The sequence below is a fragment of the Bos taurus genome, chromosome X (genome assembly GCF_002263795.3).
Source record: "Bos taurus isolate L1 Dominette 01449 registration number 42190680 breed Hereford chromosome X, ARS-UCD2.0, whole genome shotgun sequence".
Classification (NCBI taxonomy): Eukaryota; Metazoa; Chordata; class Mammalia; order Artiodactyla; family Bovidae; genus Bos; species Bos taurus.
The window spans coordinates 138,980,074-139,001,256 of NC_037357.1; the positions used below are offsets into that span (position 1 = coordinate 138,980,074).

Sequence of the window (21,183 nt, forward strand, 5' to 3'; positions counted from 1 at the left end):
GGCTGTTAACCTTGTAATCATCTCTTCATTGTTTTCAATACCTAGGGCGTCTGCTGTCCCTCGGAGCTTTACTTAGAAACTCTAATGGGAATCCTGTTCTCTAGTATCTCAGCTCTGATTCTTCTCCGTTTCCACTGTGGATGTTTCTTTATCTTTCAAAGCACGAGGGAACCACTCCTGAAATTACTTGTACTCTTTGTTTTTCTTATTTTTTTTAAAAAAAACTCCTTTAGAGAAAAGTATTGACTTTTTCCATTGTCTCTTGTCTGTGGTATTGTAGAGAACCATAACTCTTAAACTCATAAACTCTTAAACCATAGCTCGTAAACTCAAAGTTTTAGCATATTTATTGTTTCACTGCAGTATGAATGCCTTATAAGGTTGTGTTTCTGCTGTGCAATGAAGTGAATCAGCTATGTGCATACGTATAATCCCTTCCCTCCTGACGTTCCTTTGCACCCCTCATCCCACCCCATTAGGTCATCTCAGACCACAACGCTGAGCTCCCCGTGCTGCACAGCAGCTCCCCACTAGCTAGCTATGTTACGCGTGGTGGTGGATAGATGTAAGCGCTACTCTCTCAGTTCGTCCCACCCTCTGCTCTCCACACCAGACCCCATGTCTGCATGTCTGTCTCTACATCAGTGTCTGTATTCCTGCCCTGCAAATGGGTTCCTCGGTACCAGCTTTCCAAATTCCCTGCTACTGCTGCTGCTGCTAAGTCGCTTCAGTCGTGTCTGACTCTGTGCGACCACACAGACGGCAGCCCACCAGGCTCCCCCGTCTCTGGGATTCTCCAGGCAAGAACACTGGAGTGGGTTCCCATTTCCTTCTCCAATGAATGAAAGTGAAAAGTGAAAGGGAAGTCGCTCAGTCGTGTCTGACTCCTAGCGACCCCACGGACTGCAGCCGACCAGGCTCCTCCGTCCATGGGATTTGCCAGGCAAGAGTGCTGGAGTGGGTTGCCATTGCCTTCTCCATCCAAATTCCCTATACATGCATTAATATACAGTAATTGTCTTTCCCTTTCTGAGTCACTGCAATCTGTGTGACAGATACTCTCGGTCCATCCACATTGTGAGAAATGACCCAATGTCTTCCCTTCTTTATGGCTTAGTAATATTCCATGTACATATTACGGCATTCTCTTTATCCATTCACCTGCTGATGGACGTCTAGGTTGCTTCCAGGTCCCGGCTACTGTCAATAGAGCTGCAGTGAACATTGGTATTCTCGTGCATTTTTGAAGTGTGCTTTTTCTCGGGAAATATACTCAGGAGTGGGGTTGCTAGTCATAGCTTAGTTTTATTTTTTGTTTTTTTTTTTTAAAGAATCTGCATAGTAGTCTCCATAGAGGTAAGCCATAATTCTGTCAATGGATCAGTTTTCCTTTAAGGAACCTGGACATTTCCGGCGTCTTCTCTTCTTTCTCAACTTGACGACTGTCCTTCTCTCCCAAACAGCCCTGTTGATTCAGGAGCAAACGGATGTGTGTGCTGTAAAAACAGTCAAATGCCAACAGCAAAGTTGAGCCTTTACCTCCCTGTACTTCATAACCCCCTCATTCCTGGAGCTTTCTCCTCCCCTGCTGGGAAGAGAGGAACAACTTGCCAGAAACAGGCATCTTAACTATAATTGGGGGGTTGTCGTGGATCCGGGGGAGGGCATTTGTGCTTGCAACTCTGCTGTATTATCGTCTCCGTTACTCCCTCCAACAAAAGATGCGTTTGGAGTTCCTCTGGCAAATGCTCTGCCGAAGCTTGTCCTGCGTCACCCTTGGCCGACCTGCCCTTTTACTCATCGCTGAGACAAAGGACTCGGGGCTTATTCTCCAGCTTAAATTGCAGGGCCCCCCTGGCAGAACCTCAGAGTCTGCAGGTGGCCTCTTGTGACAAGGGGCTGGCTGCCCGCAACGCCGTGGGAGCCTGCTGACAAGGAAGAAAGTTGCTGCCCGGGGAGACGGCAGGAGGTGGGACGGAGTCCCCGAGGGTGTTGGCGTGGTTGTCACATTCTGACAGCCGAGAGCCCACGTGTGCAATTTACAAAACAGCTTGAGGTGTTTTTTTTTTTTTTTTTCCAGAAAGCCTCACTAGTCAATGACACTTACGTGACTTCATTTCTCAGTCTTATCATTGCTTGTCCTGTTTTCTACATCTAAGTATTTCCCTTTTCTCATTTTTTTCCCTCTTGTGTGCTTTTCCTCGGTCATGTTTCCCGATTTTGCTTTTCTGAATCATTGAGTCCATTTAGTTCATTTAATGCAATTTTCAATTCCTGTTTAGTAAGAGCCTTTGTGAGTAAGAGGCATTGAACTCCAGCGAGTGCTTTTTTTTTTTTTTTGCTTCTCATGTCAGGATGGATTTCTTTCTTTTTCATCTTTGACTGCCTTAAGTTCCCACAAGGGTGAATTCCGTGGATGGATTTTCTCCGAATGTTAAGAGTCACCACTGGAGTTGAAAATGGAGAATAATGTAGAATCTGGGGCACGTTGAACCAGGAGAAGAAACACGAGTGGGGCTGCGTTCACATCCACAAAATTACAGAAAAAGAAGTCCGGACGGGAAGACAATGACCGATCCCCCATGAATCAGACATGAAGTATTTTGCCAGGAAGACTTCCTTGGTTTTCTTTATGTTTCAGACTTGTTCTTTTTTCCACGTGGGCCATTTCTGAAGTCGGTATTGAATGTGTTATAATGTAGCTTCTGTTCTTTCCTGTGGATAGTTGAATTCTCACGTTTTAATGTAACTTTCACAATTTCAAGTGCTAGCTTTTCTTTTTAAGCACAAATCACTTGGGTTTTTTATTTGTGGATTTATTGTTGATGACAAAAAAAAAAAAAGGATAAAAGCCTCAAAACTGGTCTTTGTTATTTATTCTTTTAAATTTCATTGGAATGCTTTACACCATTGTCTCTTATGTATTGGTTTTTTTAACCATGAGGCATGTGGGATCTTGTCTCCCTGACCAGGGATCAAACACATAGCCCCTGCGTTGGCAGGTAGATTCTTAGCCACTGGACTGCCAGCAAAGTCCCCAGTAGAGATAGTAACGAGCTCTTCATTTTACGCAGGCTGTGTAGCTCTGCATAAAATTACTAGCTAAAAGACTCTGATGCTGGGAGGGGCTGGGGGCAGGAGGAGAAGGGGATGACAGAGGATGAGATGGCTGGATGGCATCACCGACCTAACGGACGTGAGTTCGAGTAGACTGCGGGAGTTGGTGATGGACAGGGAGGCCTGGCGTGCTGCAATTCACGGGGTCGCAAAGAGTCAGACACGACTGAGCGTCTGGACTGAACTGAACTGAAGACACCACAGTTAGTTTGCCTGGAGTGATATTTTCTCTGCAGTGAATTCTCTTCTACATTCCAGGAACGCTACTTTCTGGGAAAGGATAGGTATAAGTGATCAACCATTATGGTTTATTTATTTATTTAAAGAATTTTTTTTTTTGATGGGGACTGTTTTTAAAGTCTTTATTGAATTTCTTAGTAATGCCATATTGCTTGTTTTATGCTTTGGTATTTTGGCCACAAGGCATGTGGGATCTTAGCTCCCTGACCAGGGATCAAACCCACACCTCTTGCATTGGAAGGTGAAGAAGTCTTAACCACTGGACTGTCAGAGGAAAGCCCTGTGGTTTTCATTAAGTGGTGCCCACGTCCAACCTCATAACATAGTCCCTGATGGTAGGAAGCCAAAAAAGGAGTGGACGGAGGTGGTCATTGTGCGCTAGAGGAGTACATCCGTCATAGCATCTTCCCCAAGCGTTGAACATTCCAAGGAGAAAAAAAAAAAAAAATGGTCACAGGTGTGGAGCCCTGCTCCAGAATCACAGGACAGACATCTCTGGAACTGACCAAGCCCTATAGCAACTGCTGCCACGAGCCTCTGGATCTAAAGCAACCAGGTCCCTGACCCTATATTAGGTGAAATCTCCATCCTAGTAATCACCCTGTAGCATCCCAGGAGATCGCCACAGTGCAGGTAACACACATGGGCTCCCCTGGTGACTCATTCGGTAAAGAATCTGCCTGCAGTGCAGGAGACCTGGGTTCCATCCCTGGGTCGGGAAGATCCCCCTGGAGGAGGGCATGGCAACCCACTCCAGTCTTCTCGCCTGGAGAATCCCACGGACGGAGGAGCCTGGTGGGGTGCAGTCCACAGGGTTGCAAAGAGTCGGACACGACTGAGCGACTCAGCACAGCCCGCTTGACCTCGGGCATGTCTCTAGACGCCGTCAACCCGTGCCTGGCGAGGGCAGCGTCGACATCCAGATGCCCGGGTCTCATGGCCTCTCCTCTTTGCTCTTGCAGTACCTACTACTCAGCGCACGCAGCCTACGCCCAGAGCAAGCTGGCCCTGGTGCTGTTCACCTACCATCTGCAGGCGCTGCTGACTGCCCAGGGCATGCCCGTGACCGCCAGCGTGGCCGACCCCGGCGTGGTGGACACTGACCTCTACAGATACGTCTTCTGGGGCACGCGGCTTGTCAAGAAGCTCCTGGGCTGGTGGGTCTTCAAGGTAAAGGCCCCGACGCTGGGGGTGTTGCTACGGTCCGCGGGCAGATCTGACTTTACCCTCCTCGATGCTGCTGTGTTACCGTTTCCAGGCTCCACGTCTTCTTTCTCCGTTCATTTGTTGATGGATACTGAGGTTGCTTCCATGTCTCGGTGATTGTAAATATTGCTGCGATAAATCCTGGGGCGGGGGTGGGGGGGGCACGTGTCTTTTCTAATTATCATTTTCTCCAGGTATATCCCCCAGTAGCGGGATCACAGGATCGTATGAAACAGATCGTATCTGTTTCTGGTTTTTTGAGAACATTCCATACCATTTCCCATAATGCCTACCCAAGTATACATTCCCACCAAAACCGCTCTGAAGGTTGAGTTGCAGGTATCTTTTCTAAGCTTGGCTTTCTTCAGATACATTCCTAGCAGTAAGACTGCAGGGTCAGATAGTAGATCTATTTTTAGGTTTTTTTTTTTTTTTTTAAAGGAATTTCCATACCATTCTGGTAAAGAATCGGCTCGTAAAGAATCCGCCTGCAATGCAGGAGACCTGGGTTAGATTCCTGGGTCAGGAAGAGCCCCTGGAGAAGGGAAAGGCTACCCATTCCACTACTCTGGCCTGGAGAATTCTGTGGACTGTATATTCATGGGGTCACAAAGAGTCAGACACAGCTGAGTGACTTTTGCTTTATTTCTGTCTGACCGATGTGAGGAGTCCCTTCATTGGAGTTTTGATTTGCGTTTCTTTAATAACCAGCAACGTTGAGTATCTTTTCGTGGACCCGAGGGCCGTCTGTATGTCTTTCTTTGGAGAGATGTCTGTTGGGATCTTTGTGTGATTTTCTCTTTAGGATAAATTCTGGAGAAGGAGTTTGTTTAGCTAGAGGATGCGCTCTGTGTGTTAGAGGCTCAGTCGTGTCTGACTCTTCGCAACCCCATGGACAGTAGCCTGCCAGGCTCCTCTGTCCATGGGATTTTCCAGGCAGGAATATTGGAGGCGGTTGCCATTTCCTCCTCCAGGGGATCTTCCCTACCCCGGGGATCGAAGCTGGGTCTCCTGCATGGCAGGCAGATTCTCTACCAAGTGAGCCACCAAGCCCCTAGGCTTCAGGACACAGACATGGAAAATGTGGACCCCAACCTCCCACAACACACGTGTGCTGATGTAGAACGGTGTCCCTAGCCCAAATGCAGTTCATGTAAGTCTGCATTTTGTTGCTGTTACCTGTCAGATTGTCTTTGCTGCATAGTCATCTGGCTTCTTGCTGGAATTACATCGCTCCTCTAGCCGTAATCTTTTCCGTGGGAGGTGCTGACTGCCCAATGGGAGTCGGGTAAATCACCCACCTCCACAGTCTTGGCAGGTGTGCAGAATTCATTTCGTCGTCTCTGTGGGATCTCGGAGATTAGCAACCGTGATGGCCAGAGCTCTGGAGGGGCGGGGTGGACACCGTCAACAGCCGTGATTGTCGCCAGTTCTCCGCCTCTGGGTTCCCCTCGGTCCGGAATTCTGGGACCACCCACGGAACCCAGATTCTGGCAGATGTGAACAAGCAGAGGTGACCGTCCCCAGCAAGCAGCCAACAGCAGCTGTGATCACATGTCCGTCACCGGGATATCAAAACCCACCTCTCCTCTATCACCTGGTTCCCCTCTCTGGTTCCATTTAAAATCTCATTTCCTCTTGTGAATGAGACGTGGGTGCTGTGTTATGTTGCTCAGCTGTGTCGGACTCTTTGTGACCCTGTGGACTGTAGCCCGCCAGGCTCTGTCCATGTGGATTCTCCAGGCAAAAATACTGGAGTGGGTTGCCATGTCCTTCTCCAAGGGATCTTCCCGACCCAGGGATCGAACCTGGGTCTCTCGCACTGCAGGCGGAGTCTTTACCGCTGAGCCACCAGGGAAGCCCCAGTCTCTGGTATTACCCTTTGTCAACAACACACTGGCAGTTGCCATGGGCATCTTGTGTCCACCTCTGCAAGGATTCAATCAATCTCTGATACAGCTCCACACCTTCCACATTCCCTGCAGGGGGCTCAGCGTGGACAGCAGACAGGAGACATCTGTGCTCCGCGAACGACCGGCAGGACAGGTCTTCAGATGGCCAGGTATTTTCAGGAGCCCATTTCATGAGCCCGATTATTTCATCTCTTCATATCTAGATAATCACCAAAAGTCCTGATGGTGATGACCGCTCCCTGTGCCCAGCAGAAACCTTTCGTAGAATAATACGTGTCTGACTGCACGCACTTCCCCTTCAACAAAATCACTTATATACTGACCTTCCCCCTCTTGGCTCTTTGGAGCAGTCTCTCAGAGCTATCTGAAGGGCTGTCTGCCAGTCTGCAGTCCTCATTTTGACCGAAAGAAAGCTTAACTACCAGTTCTCACATTGTGCATTAATTTTTTTTTTTTGAATTGAGCGCTTCTTGACTGACCAGATTATATTTCTAAACCACCTTTTAGATGATTTTTACAAATACGGAAAAAAAAACATTTTAGGATGAAGAGGTCTCCTTCTGTTTAATCATTTGCTCGTATTTCTGTATTCAGGTGATGGTTAGGTTTTTACAACTTGTATCTTATTGTTGTTCAGTCGCTCAGTCGTGTCTGACTCTTTGTGACCCCATGGACTGCAGCACGCCAGGCCTCCCTGTCCATCACCAACTCCCGGAGTTCACTCAGACTCACGTCCATCAAGTCAGTGATGCCATCCAGCCATCTCATCCTCTGTTGTCCCCTTCTCCCGCCTTCAATCTTTCCCAGCATCAGGGTCTTTTCAAATGTCAGCTCTTTGCATCAGATGGTCAAAGGAATGGAGTTTCAGCTTCAGCATCAGTCCTTCCAGTGAATATTTAGGACTGATTTCCTTTAGGATGGACTGGTTGGATCTCCTTGCGGTCCAAGAAACTCTCAAGAGTCTTCTGCAACACCACACTTCAAAAGCATCAATTCTTGGGCACTCAGCTTTCTTTATAGTCCAACTCTCACATCCATACATGACTACGGGAAAAACCATAGCCTTGACTATAGTACACTATACTTATGTGACTATAAAATGCTGTAATATGTTATATGACTATATAAGTATCAGTATGCTAACTTATAAGTATATATGACTGGATGCTTATATGATTATAGTAATACAGTAATATGTATATAGTCATATAATAATATGATTATACTATAATCATCTCACCTGAACAAATCTAACAGGAGGGGGAATTTTTAACTTTAGAGAGCGTCGAGATTTCAGATGCTGCTGTTTTCTGTCTGAAAGCAAGTAGTCTTTCATTTTGCTCACATCTTTCTTGATGGTTGCGATCTTGTGGTCTATGATAAGAAGTGTATTTGTTTTTTTTTTTCTTTGTCCCCTTTTCTGGCTCAGAGCTCCTAAAACCCTTGGAATTTCCCAAGTGCTGAGATCCCGAAAGGCTCCCCTTGCTGTGTAAATGTGTGACCTTTGGAACTTGCCCTAGGGTGGGGAGGGGCTGGTTGCCAGCGCAACCAACTGGCCATTAAGGGGTGGGACTTTTCAGTCTTAACCTTCTGACCTCAAGGGAGAGGGGGGCTGGAGGCTGAATTCATCACCAATGCCCGGTGTTTTGGGGCTTCCCCAGGTGGCTCCGCCTTTAGTGCAGCAGACGGGGGTTCATCCCTGAATCTGGAAGATCCTTTGGAGGAGGGCATGGCAACCCACTCCAGTGTTCTTGCCTGGAGAATCCCATGGACAGAGGAGCCTGGCGGGCTACAGTCCATGGGGTCGCAAAGAGTCAGACACGGCTGAATCGACTCAGCACGAGTGCATTCACACACTTAGATCTGTCTCTTGGGGGAGGTCACACTTTATCTCACTACATGTGGTATTAAATGTTGAGAGCTGCCCACGTTGATGTATGTCAAAGTGCATCATTGACTCCTGTCCTTGTGAACTCATCCACCCGCACATATGACGCGGTTCAGATCCTTTCTCTGGGGTAAGACTACGTGGGTTCTTTCTGGTTTTTTGCTGTTCCCTGCAGGTTCGGTCTTCCGCAGACCGCCATTTCTCACTTTCTGTTGGGAACATCAAAGGCAGGGGCATTATGACTAGAAGGGCCTCCTATGTCAACGCTGCCTGGGAATTCCATTTGGTTTTAAAAGACAGGTTTTCCAGTGTACAGTCTCAGTGCTGAGAATTCAACATGATTTTGTTTTTCATTTGCTCAATCGTGTCTGACTCTCTGCGACCCCATGGACTGCAGCACGCCAGGCTTCTGTGTCCTTCACCGTCCTTCACCAACGCGCAGAGCTTTCTCAAACTCATGTCCGTTTAAAGTCAGTGATGCCATCCAACCGTCTCATCCTCTGTCGCCCCTTCTCCTGCCTTCAATCTTTCCCAGCATCAGGGTCTTTTCCACTGAGTCAGTTCTTTGCATCAGGTGGCCAAAGGGTTGGAGTTTCACCTTCAACATCAGTCCTTCCAACGAATATTCAGGACTGATTTCCTCTAGGATGGACTGGTTGGATCTCCTTGCAGTCTAAGGGACTCTCAAGAGTCTTCTCCTTGAGAAGACACCACAGTTCAAAAGCATCCTTTCTTCGGTGCTCAGCTTTCTTTATAGTCCAACTCTCACATCCATACATTAGAAATAACCATAGCCTTGACTAGATGGACCTTTGTTGGCAAAGTAATGTCTCTGTTTTTAATATGCTGCCTAAGTTGGTCATAGGTTTCCTTCCAAGGAGCAAGCGTCTTTTAATTTTATGGCTGCAGTCACCATCTGCAGGGGTTTTGGAGCCCAAGGAAATAAAATCTGTCACTGTTTCCAGATGGTTTGCATCTTCTTTATGCACATTAAGCGTTGGACTATGGAGTCTTTGCCAACTTGAGTGAACTGCTGGACGCTTGCATCCTGGAGCAGGAAGTGGGGTTTGCTGTGTTTTAATTAGCATTTTCCAAAGTATCCTGTGGCTCAACAGTCTCCGTGGGATTACTTGGCATGTGAACGTTGCCTTTTTGGAAATGTCTGGTTGTCTCATTTCCCCTTTTCTGTAGGCGGTGTTAGCTTTTGTTGTTGTTCAGTCACTGAGCCATGTCCGACTCATCATGACCCTAAGGAATGGCAGCACACCAGGCTTCCCTGTCCTTCACTGTCTCCCGGACTTTGCTCAAACTCAGGTCCAGTGAGTTGGTGATGTTTAGCCTTTCTCTTCTTTTTTTTTTTATACAATTTTATGTATTTTTTAAAATTTTGGAGCTGTAAGTTGATTGACAGCGTTGAGTTAGTTTCAGGAGTACGACAAGGTGAACCATTTGTGAATATGCGTGTGTCCACTCTCTGTTTAGCTTGTTTGGCCATCTAGATCGTTGCAGAATAGTGAGTGGGGTTCCCTGTGCCATACAGTGGGTCCTTTATCCATTCATCTGCTGATGGATATCCATGTTGGTGCAAATGGCATGATCTCGTTCTTTTTCGCGGCTGACTAATATTCCACTTGTATGCATGCACCACATCTTTATCCATTCATCTGCTGATATCCAGGTCGTCTCCATGGATGTGGCTGTTGTAAATATTAGGCTTTCTCTTCTGGACTCACGCCTGTGTGTTCATTCTGACTGCTGATTTGTGTCTTTTACATAGGTTGCCGATACTCTTTTCCACTGTATTTTATGTTTCAAGAAGATACAAAGAAGTAACATTGGACAGTCATAACCAATGATATTAGAACACAGGAGGAAAATATTTTGGAGACGGAGAAACCGAAAAATAGATATACTAATATTTATCTGTATCTGTATCTAGAGACACATGCATAAATATACATATGTACATGGAAAAGGGCCTTCGCAGGTGGCACAGTGGTTAAAAAATCCACCAGCCAATGCACGAGACTTGGGTTTGATCCCTAAGTTGGGGAGATCCCCTGGAGAAGGAAATGGCAACCCACTCCAGTGTTCTTGCCTGGAGAATCCCATGGACAGATGAGCCTGGTGGGCTGTGGTCCATACAGTCTCAAAGAGTCAGATACGACTAAAGCCACTTAGCACATGGACATATGTATATATTTAAGGTTCCCTGGTGGCTCAGATGGTAAAGAATCTGCCTGCAGTGCAAGAGACGCAGATTCAAACTGTGTGTCACAAAGATCCCCAGGAGAAGGAAATGGCAACCCACTCTATTATTCCCGCCTGGAGAATCCCGTGGACAGAGGAGCCTGGTAGGCCACAGTCTGTGGGGTCACATAGAGAGTCAGACACAGCTGGACATGCACGCAACCATACATTATACGAATTACTTCCTTAGATGGATGTGTGTGTATGTGACTTGTGTGAATTCTCGCAAGGGTGTGCCCTTGATCCCTGGGCGGTGGGGAGAGTCTGTAGGATTAATGTGTCTTTGTGTCCCTTTACATCATTTAGTGACATTCTTTTTAGTCAGTCCCCTGCGTACAAACGAGTTCCATTCCAGGAGCACGTGCGTAAGTCCTATTTGTGGGTCCGACAGAGTTAGCCTGGGTACCCAACTAACCCAATCGGCTGTACAGTTCTGTACTGTTTTAGGTGTATAGTACTTTTCACACAAAGAATGCACAAAAAGCAAACACAAGATAAACATTTTCAATCTCCCAGTGCAGTACCGTGACAAGTACAGTCGTCCAGGGCAACGGCTGGCATCGACGGAATCAGGCCAGAAGAGTTACTGACTGAGCAGGCAGAGGAGGTGGGAGACGGCAGAGCTGAAGAATTGTCAGCAATAGTAGACGGAGGGCGAGCTGTGGTGTCAATCATGTTGATGGAACGCACCTTCACATCTTTGCGAGTTTGCAACTTGAGAGTTTGCGTGTAGAGGACTTCCTGGTACACCACTCTGAAACCTCTATTCCGCACCTTACCAAAAACCGTGGACTTGATTCCAAGTTCAGAGCCAGTTTCCGGAGCACGGCAGTTTTTCCCTTGAGAAAAAAAATTACAGGTTGATACATTTATGAAGATGAGATGTTTAAAAAAAAACAACAGTTTTCTTTATTTATTGGCCACACTGGGTCTTCATTCCTGTGTGGACTTTTCTGCAGCTGCACAGAGCAGGGTAACTCTCTAGTTGCGGTTCTTGAGGACTTCTCAAGGTGGTATCTTCTGTTACTGCCGAGCACAGGCTCTGAGACACAGGTTCAGTAGTTGCAGTGTCTTAGTCGCTCTGTGGCATGCGGGATCTTCCGAGACCGGGGATGGAACATGAATATCCTGCATTGGCAGGTGGATTATTTACCACCGAGACACCAGGGTAGCCCTTAAATGGTTCTTTCCATGAGCGAATCGAGACCGTTCCATCAATCAGTGTCTGCAGCTGGGTGACGTCTCACACACGCCCTCTGCACAGAGCTCTGAAGACATTTAATAAAGCATGGAGGAGGCATGTCCCATGACTGTACCAGGCAGAAACTCCCCTGCTCCTGACTCTGTTGCTTCCTCAGCCATTCTCTCGAGCCCTAAGAGGAGGAATATGGTGGTGATGATCTGCTCTTGTGTTGAGGGCAGAACGCAGACAGTGCAGCCCTCGGAGCTGAGCTGAAGGTTTAGCTTGGACCACAAAGGAGGCTGAGTGCCAAAGATTTGACACTTTTGAGCTGTGGTGCTGGAGAAGACGCTTGAGAGTCCCTTGGACGGCAAGGAGATCCAACCAGTCCATCCTAAAGGAGATCAAGCATGAATGTTCACTGGAAGGACTGATGCTGAAGCTCCAATACTTTGGCCACCTCATGTGAAAAGCCAACTCATTGGAAAAGACCCTGATGCTGGGAAGGATCGAAGGCGGGAGGAGAAGGGGGCAACAGAGGATGAGGTGGTTGGATGGCATCATCAACTCAATGGACAGGAGTAAACTCCGGGAGACCGTGAAGGACAGGGAAGCCTGGCATGCTGCAGCCCATGGGGTCACAAAGAGTCGGAAACAACTGAGTGACTGAAGAACAATCCAAGGGTCCAAGGAGCCTGAGTTAGGCTCGGACCATTGGTGATGCAGAAACAGCTCAAGATGGGGGTGGTCATACTGTCACTGCCCGCTTCTCACTGGGTCCCCATCCGAACCCCAGACCCCTTCAAAGTGACCTCAGCTCCCCCTTTCTCAAGTCTCCTCAGGACACCTGGTTCCAGCTCCAGACTGGACACGGGAGCTTGTCATTGGCCCAAGCCCAAGCTTGTCATTGCCCACTTGCAGTGAGTGTCTTAGATTTTGGGGGCTGCATCCTATCCAGGGATGCCAGATGCTCGATGTCAACAGTGATGTAGAATCAGAAGCTTCCAGCCTCTGGACCATCCCATGGACCACAGTCTACAGAGCATCCCATGGGCCACAGTCCATGGAGCCTCCCAAGGGCCACAGCCCACGGAGCATCCATGGAGCACAGCCCACGGAGCGTCCCATGGACCAGAGGGCATGATCCACAGGGGGTGAACCCAGGGTCTGGTTAGAGGCCATTGAAAGTGTGGAGAGAGACAGAAGGAGATTGTTTTGAGGACAACTCCAGGACTTCCCTGGTGGTCCAGTGGTCAAGATTCCACACTCCTAGTCCAGGGGCCCTGGGTTCAATCCCTGGTCAGGCAATTATATTTCACATACCACAGCCTAATTCATGTGCCAAAACAAAAGATGCCCCGTGCCACAAGTAAGACCTGGCACAGATAAATAAATAAATGTGTGTGTGTCCGACTCTTCAGTACCCCGTGGACTGTAGCCCGCCAGGCTCCTCTGTCCATGGGATTCTCCAGGCAAGAATACAGGAGTGGGTTGCCATTTCTTTCTCAAGGGCATCTTGCTGACCCAGGGATTGAGCCCACGTCTCCTGCACTGGCAGGTGGATTCTTTAGCACTGAGCCATGGGGAAGGCCAAATATATAAGTATGAAGAAAAAAAAAAGACCATTCCAGAGAGCACATCATAATGTCTTGACTAATTGACCTCGGAAGGTGAAACAAGGAAGTCTCAGGAGGCATTTGGGGTTTCTGATGCAGGAACACCAGGCTGTGTATCAGTGACTGTCTGGGATGGGGTACCAGGCAGGTGAGAAGGAAAGATGGTTTGACCCTGAGGTGTGTCCATGGGGTCTCTGCCTCCAGTGCCAGCTGGGCTGCTGAGAGTGTGTGTCCACAACTCAGAGGAACACACAGAAAGTGCAGCTTTCAGGGATTCTGGCAGAGACGCAAGGGACTTGTCAGGCCATGAGCTTGGGGGACATGCCCATCCTGATTCAGGAGGACGGTGGGGAGGGTTGGGATCTCTGGAAGAACCAAGATCTGGCCATCCTGTGCACCCTGCTGCTCCCTTGCTCTCCCTCTACTCTGCCCCTCACCTTTGTAATTTCTTAATTCTGGATAATGGCATCTCCTAAGATTGTTGTGAGCGGCGCTGACATAATATGTGGGAAAGCGTTTCCAATGCTGCAGAGGGCTGTGTAATTATGTAATTATAACACATTCATCTTTCTCTGCAGCACACAGCTCCCAGCTCTGTTGAGCACAGTTTCAATCCCACTCTCTGCTCTCTTTGCTTTTTATTTTGGTTTCTTTTTTCCATGCGTGTGTACCCAGCCATTGACCCAATGCCCCTTCCTGTTGTGGGAGCTCTTATCTAAACTATCTTTCTTGGTATTCGGGGCCACAAAAATATTGTTGTTCTCATACAGTTGCTCAGTCACGTCTGGCTCTTGATGACCCCATGGGCTGCAGCATGCCAGGCTTTCCTGTCCTTCACCATCTCCTGGAGTTTGCTGAAATTCATGTCCATTGAATCGGTGATGCCATCCAACCATCTCATCCTCTGTCGCCCCCTTCTCCTCCTGCCTTCAATCTTTCCCCAGCATCAGGGTCTTTTCTAATGAGTCCGTTCTTCGCATCAGGTGGCCAAAGTATTGGAGTTTCAGCTTCAGCATCAGTCCTTCCAATGAATATTCAGGACTGATTTCCTTTAGGAGAGACTGGTTGGATTTCTTTGCAGTCCAAGGGGCTCTCAAGAGTCTTCTGCAGCTCCAGCACTACAATTCAAAAGTATTAACTCGTCAGCGTTCTGCCTTCTTTATGTTGACACTGGTGGCTCTCAGCGTCTCAGACCTCCTTCCTTTCAGGCAGGCATGATGTCTCACGATCCTCGTGGCTGAGACCTAGGACTGTGACGTCAGACGCGGGGAAGAAGAAATGCATAAAACCGTCCGTTTCATGAGCTGTCAAAACATTTGGGAATTAAAACATTACAAATGAAATCTCATTTCCTTCCTCTCTGTCATCTGCCTGAGGCCTGGAAATGTTCTGTAGGTGATCGAGGGCGGCTGTTTTTAGCCCGGCATCTATCATGTGCTTAAGTGGGATAAGTGGATGTGATTAATCCTCCACGAGATGTGTGCGTGCCGAGAATGGCTCCTTTTCAAAAAAATGTCCCTTTTCTATGTCAGAGGACTCTCTGGATGGTCAAGACCACCTTGGGTGAATGTTGTGTGTGTGCGTGCAAGGGTATGCATGTGTGTGTGTGAACGTGTGTACATGAGGACATCAGTTCAGTTCAGTCGCTCAGTCGTGTCCAACTCTTTGCAACCCCATGAATTGCAGCACGCCAGGCCTCCCTGTCCATCACCAACTCCCAGAGATATATGTGTGTAAATGTGAATGTGTATGTCTGTATGTAAATACTTGTGTGTTTTGTGTGTGTGTGCATATGAATAGTTGTATGTGTGTGAAAATGCATGTGTGTGCCTGGGGGAATGTGTGTGTGCATTGAATATATATCTGTGTGCATGTGAATATTTGTATTTGTGAATCTAAGTGCCTGTGTGTGCCTGGGGATATGTGTGTGTGTGTGAAGGTATGCATGTGAATGTGTGTGTGTGTGCATGTGAATATTTGTGTATCCATACAAATGCGTGTGTCTGCCTGGGTGTATGTATGTGCAGACTTGTGAATGTGTGCGCCTGGATGTGTTTGCATGCATATAAGTGCATTTGTGTGCATGGGTGTGTGTGCCTGTGAGTCTGTGTGCATCTGTGTAAATGCATGTGTGTGCCTGAGGGTATGTGTATCCATGTGAATGTCTGTGCCTGGGTGTGTGTGCCTGTGCTCATAAATGCATTTGTGTGCATGGGTGTGTGTGCTCTGAGTGTGTGTGCCTGTGAATATTTGTGTGTGCATGTGAATACATGTGTGTACTTGGGTGTGTGTGCATTGAGTATATCTGTGCATGTGTATATTTGTGCGTCCGTATGCATTTGTGTGCATGTGAGTGTGTGCATGTGAATATATGTGTGTGTAAATGCATGTATGTGCCTGGTGGTATATGTGTGTGCATGTGAATATTTGTGTATCCATATAGATGCATTTGTGTGCATGGGGGTGTGTGAGTGTGTGAGCATGTGAATATCGGTGTGTGCATGGGGGTGTGTGTGCCCGTGAATGTCTGTGCCTGGGTATATGTGAGTGTGTACGCATGAGGGTGCAGTGTGTTTGTGCTTGGGAGTCACATCACCAGACAGAATCCCACGACATCTCGTCCCTCCGGACCGTACCTGAGTTTCTGGCAAAGTGTGCATCCCAAGTTCATGTCCAGGACACCACAGGCACCATCTCCTAAAACAGCCGTCCTTGTGTTCCGTTGGACATGCCGATCACAAGGACTGTTACCCGGATAAGAGGATTTTCGAGGTGTAGGGGAAGTGGACCCCTTCCTCCCCAGACAATGCCCGCTGGATGACCCAAAGGAGGCAGCCTCTAAAGACAGGAATGGATGCCTCTCAAGACAGTGGAGCCCTGTGGCTACATTAAGGAGGGTCTTTCCCGTGGGGGTGACTCACTCCAGGGACGAGACAAAGTGGGGGTTCTTGGCACAGACCCCTGGGATCTCAGCCTGGAGAATGACCGACTTAGGAAGCAGCCTCACTCCACGAGCTGATTTAACCATGTTTTTGCCATGGAAATGCAGCACTCCACGTCAATCCATCTGACCAAGAACAACAGGATATTTATCAGCATGACTACCCAGGAGATGTTCTGAGCCTATCTCCATCTAGAAAATGTGACCATGGGCTTGTCTCCTGGCCTGAATCTGTTTCTGGTCATGCTTCCAAAGACAGACTCATGCAGGCACAGGAGAAGGACCAGGGTAGGGGGAGTTGAGTGGATTTCCACAAGTTTATTTAAAATGACAAGCTCCAGAACGACCGTTATCTTGACAATAAGATAAAGGAGTTTCCTTGATTCCTAGGTGGCTCAGCGGTAAAGAATCTGCCTTCTAACATAGGAGATGGAGGTTCTATCCCTGAGTCGGGAAGGTCCCCTGGATAAGAAAATAGCAGCCCACTCCCGTATTCTTGCCTGGAGAATCCCCGTGGACAGAGGAGCCTGTTGGGCTACAGTCCCCCACCCGTTTCCCCTTTGGGAGCCATAAATTTGTTTTCTGTGTCCATGAGTCTAGGTACGTTTTGTAAACCAGTACATTTGTATCATCTCTGTTAGATCCCACATATAAGTAACGTCATCCCGTATCTGCTTTTCTCTGACTTATGTTTCTAAGCGTGATATTGTCTGGGTGCATCCATGTTGCTGCAGATGGCATCATTTCCTCCTTTTTGATGCCTGAGTGGTGTTCCATTGTATATGTGGAGACACACACACACACACACATCACATCTTGTAATCCAGTGATCACGCCCAGGCACCAGCCCTAAGCCCAGAAGCTCAGCATGTGTTACATTCCAACCTTCTGCCTCCCACCCAGCGTCCACTTTTCTCCTGTCACCCTAATGCCTTTCAAGCTCCTTTTCAGACTTTCCGGTTCTCGTGCCGTATCTCCTCCCCTGCTTGGAAAGCGAGAACGTCTCTGCCGTCTGGACGTTTCCTCTAAAATTGCTAGATAGCACGTGTTCAACCCCGAGGCTGAACCGCCATCTGCTTTGACCCAGTGAGCTGGCATTCTGGTTTCATAGAGCCTGCCCTGCATGGCAGGAATTAACCCAACCTTGTAAATCAACTCTGCACGCATGCTAAGTCACTTCAGGTGGGTCCAACTCCTTACGACCCCATGGACTGTAACCTCCCAGGCTCCTCTGTCCGTGGAATTCTCCAGGCAAGGACACAGGACTTGGTACAGCCCACTGGAGTCGGTAGCCATGCCCTTCTGCAGGGGATCTTCCCAACCCAGGGATCGAACCTGCGTCTCTTCTAGTCTCCCACAATCGCCGGCAGGTTCTTTACCACTAGTACTGCCTGGGAAGCCTCGTAAATCAACTATATGTCAATAAAATGAATTTAAAAAAAAATAAAAGACTGGAGACCTGAGTATTTAAACTCAGGGTCTGTGCCCAGAACCCGCACTTTGTCTCAGCCCTGGAGTGAGTCACCTTCATAAAAAAAAAGACCTTCTCATTGTAGCCACAGGGCTCCGCTCTCTTGAGATGTATCCAGCCTTCTCTTTAGAGGCTGCTTCCTTTGGGTCGTCCAGAGGAATGGGGGCCCTTTGTGCATGTGTGTGGGGATGCATGAGAGCGATGTGGATGTGCAACCCACAAGGGCGCACCATTTCGAGGTCTTGGAGTGCCAGCTCACCTAGCCTTGGCCAGCCAGGCTTGAGTTGATGAGTCGATGGGCCCCCGGTAAGGGGCCCTGTGTCTCCTTCTCGACATCTGTGGGCTCCCGAGACCCCCGTGTACCTGCTCTGACAGTTGGCATCTTCCTCTGCGTTCCTTCTTCCTGCAGACCCCAGATGAGGGAGCCTGGACTTCCGTCTACGCCGCGGTCACCCCGGCCCTGGAAGGTCTCGGTGGCCGCTATCTCTACAACGAGAAGGAGACCCGGTCTCTGGAGGCCACGTACGACCCAGAGCTTCAGCGGCAGCTCTGGGCCAGAAGCTGCCAGCTGACGGGCATTGCTGATGTGACCTGGGAGACCTTCAGCGGGAGCGGTCTGCCGGGAAGAGCATGATCTGACGGGGAACACCACGGTCAGTGCCACCCTCACAGGTCTGTTTGTACTGAACCGCGTCTCTCCATCACCCTCATCCCCCCGACCCTCCGGGCTCTGTATCCCCCCAGGGTCTCCCGTCGGGACCCAGGTGGGAACTCACGGGAAACAGGGAATGCTGAGTGGACCCCTGAGCTGGTGTGGTTCTCAGCCATGAATCCTGTGATCCCCCACTACGTGTCCAATTGTACTGGCTGCTCTGAGTCATTAAATCCTGCAAGCCTCATGGGCGGTGTTCCTTCCTTAAAGCGCAGAGGCGATGTGGGACCCTGGGGTAGATAGACACGTTTTGGGTGAAACACACACTTTCAAGGGAAGTCTGGAAGCTTTGAGGATGTCCTGCGTTCCTGTCTCTCTCACACACAAATCATGCCAGAGATGCGTCTCTGATTCCTGGCTCCCAGAAAGGCAGACGCTTTGAGCCTTCCTTCTTTACTGCCTTGATCAAGGGTCATGTGACCCTGCACCGTCTTCAGGAGGACCGGCTCCTAGGGGCTAATATGTGGCCCCCAAGGCTCCCACCAAGGGTCTCACCCCACGACTCATGGAAGGACCATCTCCTGAGAGGTAGGTAATTCTGTAGGACACGTGATGCCAGGGGAGCCCGGGACACAGTCCCCATGGGGCTCTCTAGGATGCAGATGTGGACAGGACGTGGGCGTCTGGACCACCTCCACCACCTTTTCGGGTCTCAGTCATAGAACGGCAGCTTTGCTGTCCCCTCACCCTTCAGTGGGCACACGAAACCTCTCTCCTGCTCTCTGCCCTTCCGTTCGTCATCTGTCAATATGGGCACGTCCCTCTCCTGGAATATGGGTTATACCGCAGGACGTGGGTTATCCTTCAAGCCAGAATATGGTTGTCATTTTTTAGTCGCTCAGTCATGTCTGACTCTTTGCGACCCCCTGAACTGTAGCCCCCCAGGCTCCTCTGTCCATGGGTAGTCTCCAGGCAAGAATACTGGAGTGGGTTGCCATTGCCTTCTCCAGGGGGCCTTCCCGGCACAGGGACTGAACCCAGTCTCTTGTGTCTCTCGCATTGGCAGGCAGATTCTTTCCCACTTTGCCACCTGGGAACGTGCAGATGTGTTCATATTTGGGGCAAGAATCACTGCCAATAATAATGGAGGTCTTCCGATAGGATGTTGTTCTTGCTTACCAGTGTGCTCATGAGGTTGTTTATCAGAGATAGGTAGAGGGAGATTTGATTACGGAAGAGGAGGGGGTTATGGGACTATGGAGGCAGAGACGGGAGGGAGGCGGCCACCAGCCCCAGGACGGACACCTGGAGCCCCCAGAAGCTGGAAGAGGCAGGAAGGACCCTCTCCTGGAGACTCTGGAGGGAGCTCAGCCCTGGGACCCCTTGACCTCAGACGTCTGGTCTCCAGGACTGGGGGACGATGGATGGTTGGTTGTCAGGACTGGGAGAGGATGGATTCCTAAGGTTTTAAGTCAATCAATGAGAAGCCTGCGTTAGCCTGAAAATGTTCCTGGAGGATAGTGGGTTCTGATGGGTGGAGCCTAGAAGTGGGGCCTTATGTGAATATACGTTCTCTGCAGATGTGGTGAAGTGAAGGGTCTGAGATGAGGTCCTCTTGAACGGGGGTGGCCCTAAACCCAGGGACAGGGTCCTTATAAGACACAGAAGAGGAGAGACACGGATGCAGAGGAGAAGCCACGTGGAGACGGAGGCAGAGACGGGAAGGAGGTGGCCACCAGCCCAGGGACAGACGCCCAGAGCCTCCAGAAGCCAGAAGAGGCGGGGAGGACCCTCCCTTGGAGCCTCTGCAGGGAGCTCAGCCCTGCATCTGAAGAAGTGAGAGACAATAGTCTTCCCTGCTGGTGGTCCAGTGGTTCAGACTCCAGGCTTCCAGTGCCAGGGATGTGGGTTTGATCCCTGATCAGGGAACTAAGATCCCACATGCTACGTGGTGCAGCCAAAAGAAAAATTATTTTAATGTGAAATAAATAAATTATAAAAAACTGAGAATAAATTTCCATTTTTTAAAAAACACCGAAAGGCTTCCTTGGTGGCTCAGAAGCTGTCTGCCATTGTAGGAGACCGGGGTTCAGTCCCTGAGTCAGGAAGATCCCCTGGAGAAGGGCATGGCAATCCACTCTAGTCTTCTTACCTGGAAAATCCCATGAACAGAGGAGCCTGGCGGGCTACAGTCCATGGGGTTGCAAAAAGCCAGACACAGCAGCTAAAAAGACAAACAGAACACCAATACCACGATCATGATTTGATACGAGAAACTTACACAGTTGTTGACACGTATGAACATCTCATACAGGGTGGTAGACTCTTGCCTGGACCCATGCCCACCAGTCAGGTCAATGAAGGCTCCATCCTGTCTCTGAGAACGGCTCTTGGGTTCTCAGAGTCTAGCGTGGAGAGTTCGGACATGTGGGATCCTAACAAAATGACTGTATGTGTTTCCTGCCAGACCGCACCCTAGATTTCAAGACCAGTGACTGCTGGTTAGCTAGCCATATTCCCTCGACAGATGGAATCCTATGGAGGCCCCAGACCTGACATCGGGCTTCCAGCACACTAGGCTTGGGGTTGTAACCAGCAGCTCTTCCAGAGTTGGGTTTATACTTCATGAGTATAAGATGATAGAGTGTGCTTCCAGAATGGAGTGTTTATTTTTTTAAACATTTTCTTTAACTATACTTAATTTGCAAT

At 48.9% G+C, this 21,183-nt stretch overlaps 1 protein-coding gene across 5 annotated transcripts in view; it reads left to right on the forward strand.

The window, feature by feature from the left end:
* DHRSX (dehydrogenase/reductase X-linked) overlaps positions 1-21,183 on the forward strand; it is a 151,805-nt gene that overhangs the window by 124,248 nt on the left and 6,374 nt on the right. For 2 of the 5 annotated variants that reach the window (XM_024988801.2, XM_024988800.2), the window contains exons 6-7: positions 4,320-4,527; positions 18,232-18,475. In XM_024988801.2, coding sequence (XP_024844569.1) covers positions 4,320-4,527; positions 18,232-18,456 — 433 coding nt within the window. In that variant the 3' untranslated portion in view covers positions 18,457-18,475. Of the gene's footprint in view, positions 1-4,319; positions 4,528-18,231; positions 18,722-20,054 lie in introns of those variants that run through there. The other 3 variants (XM_024988803.2, XM_024988802.2, XM_059883943.1) reach the window with 3 other exon arrangements.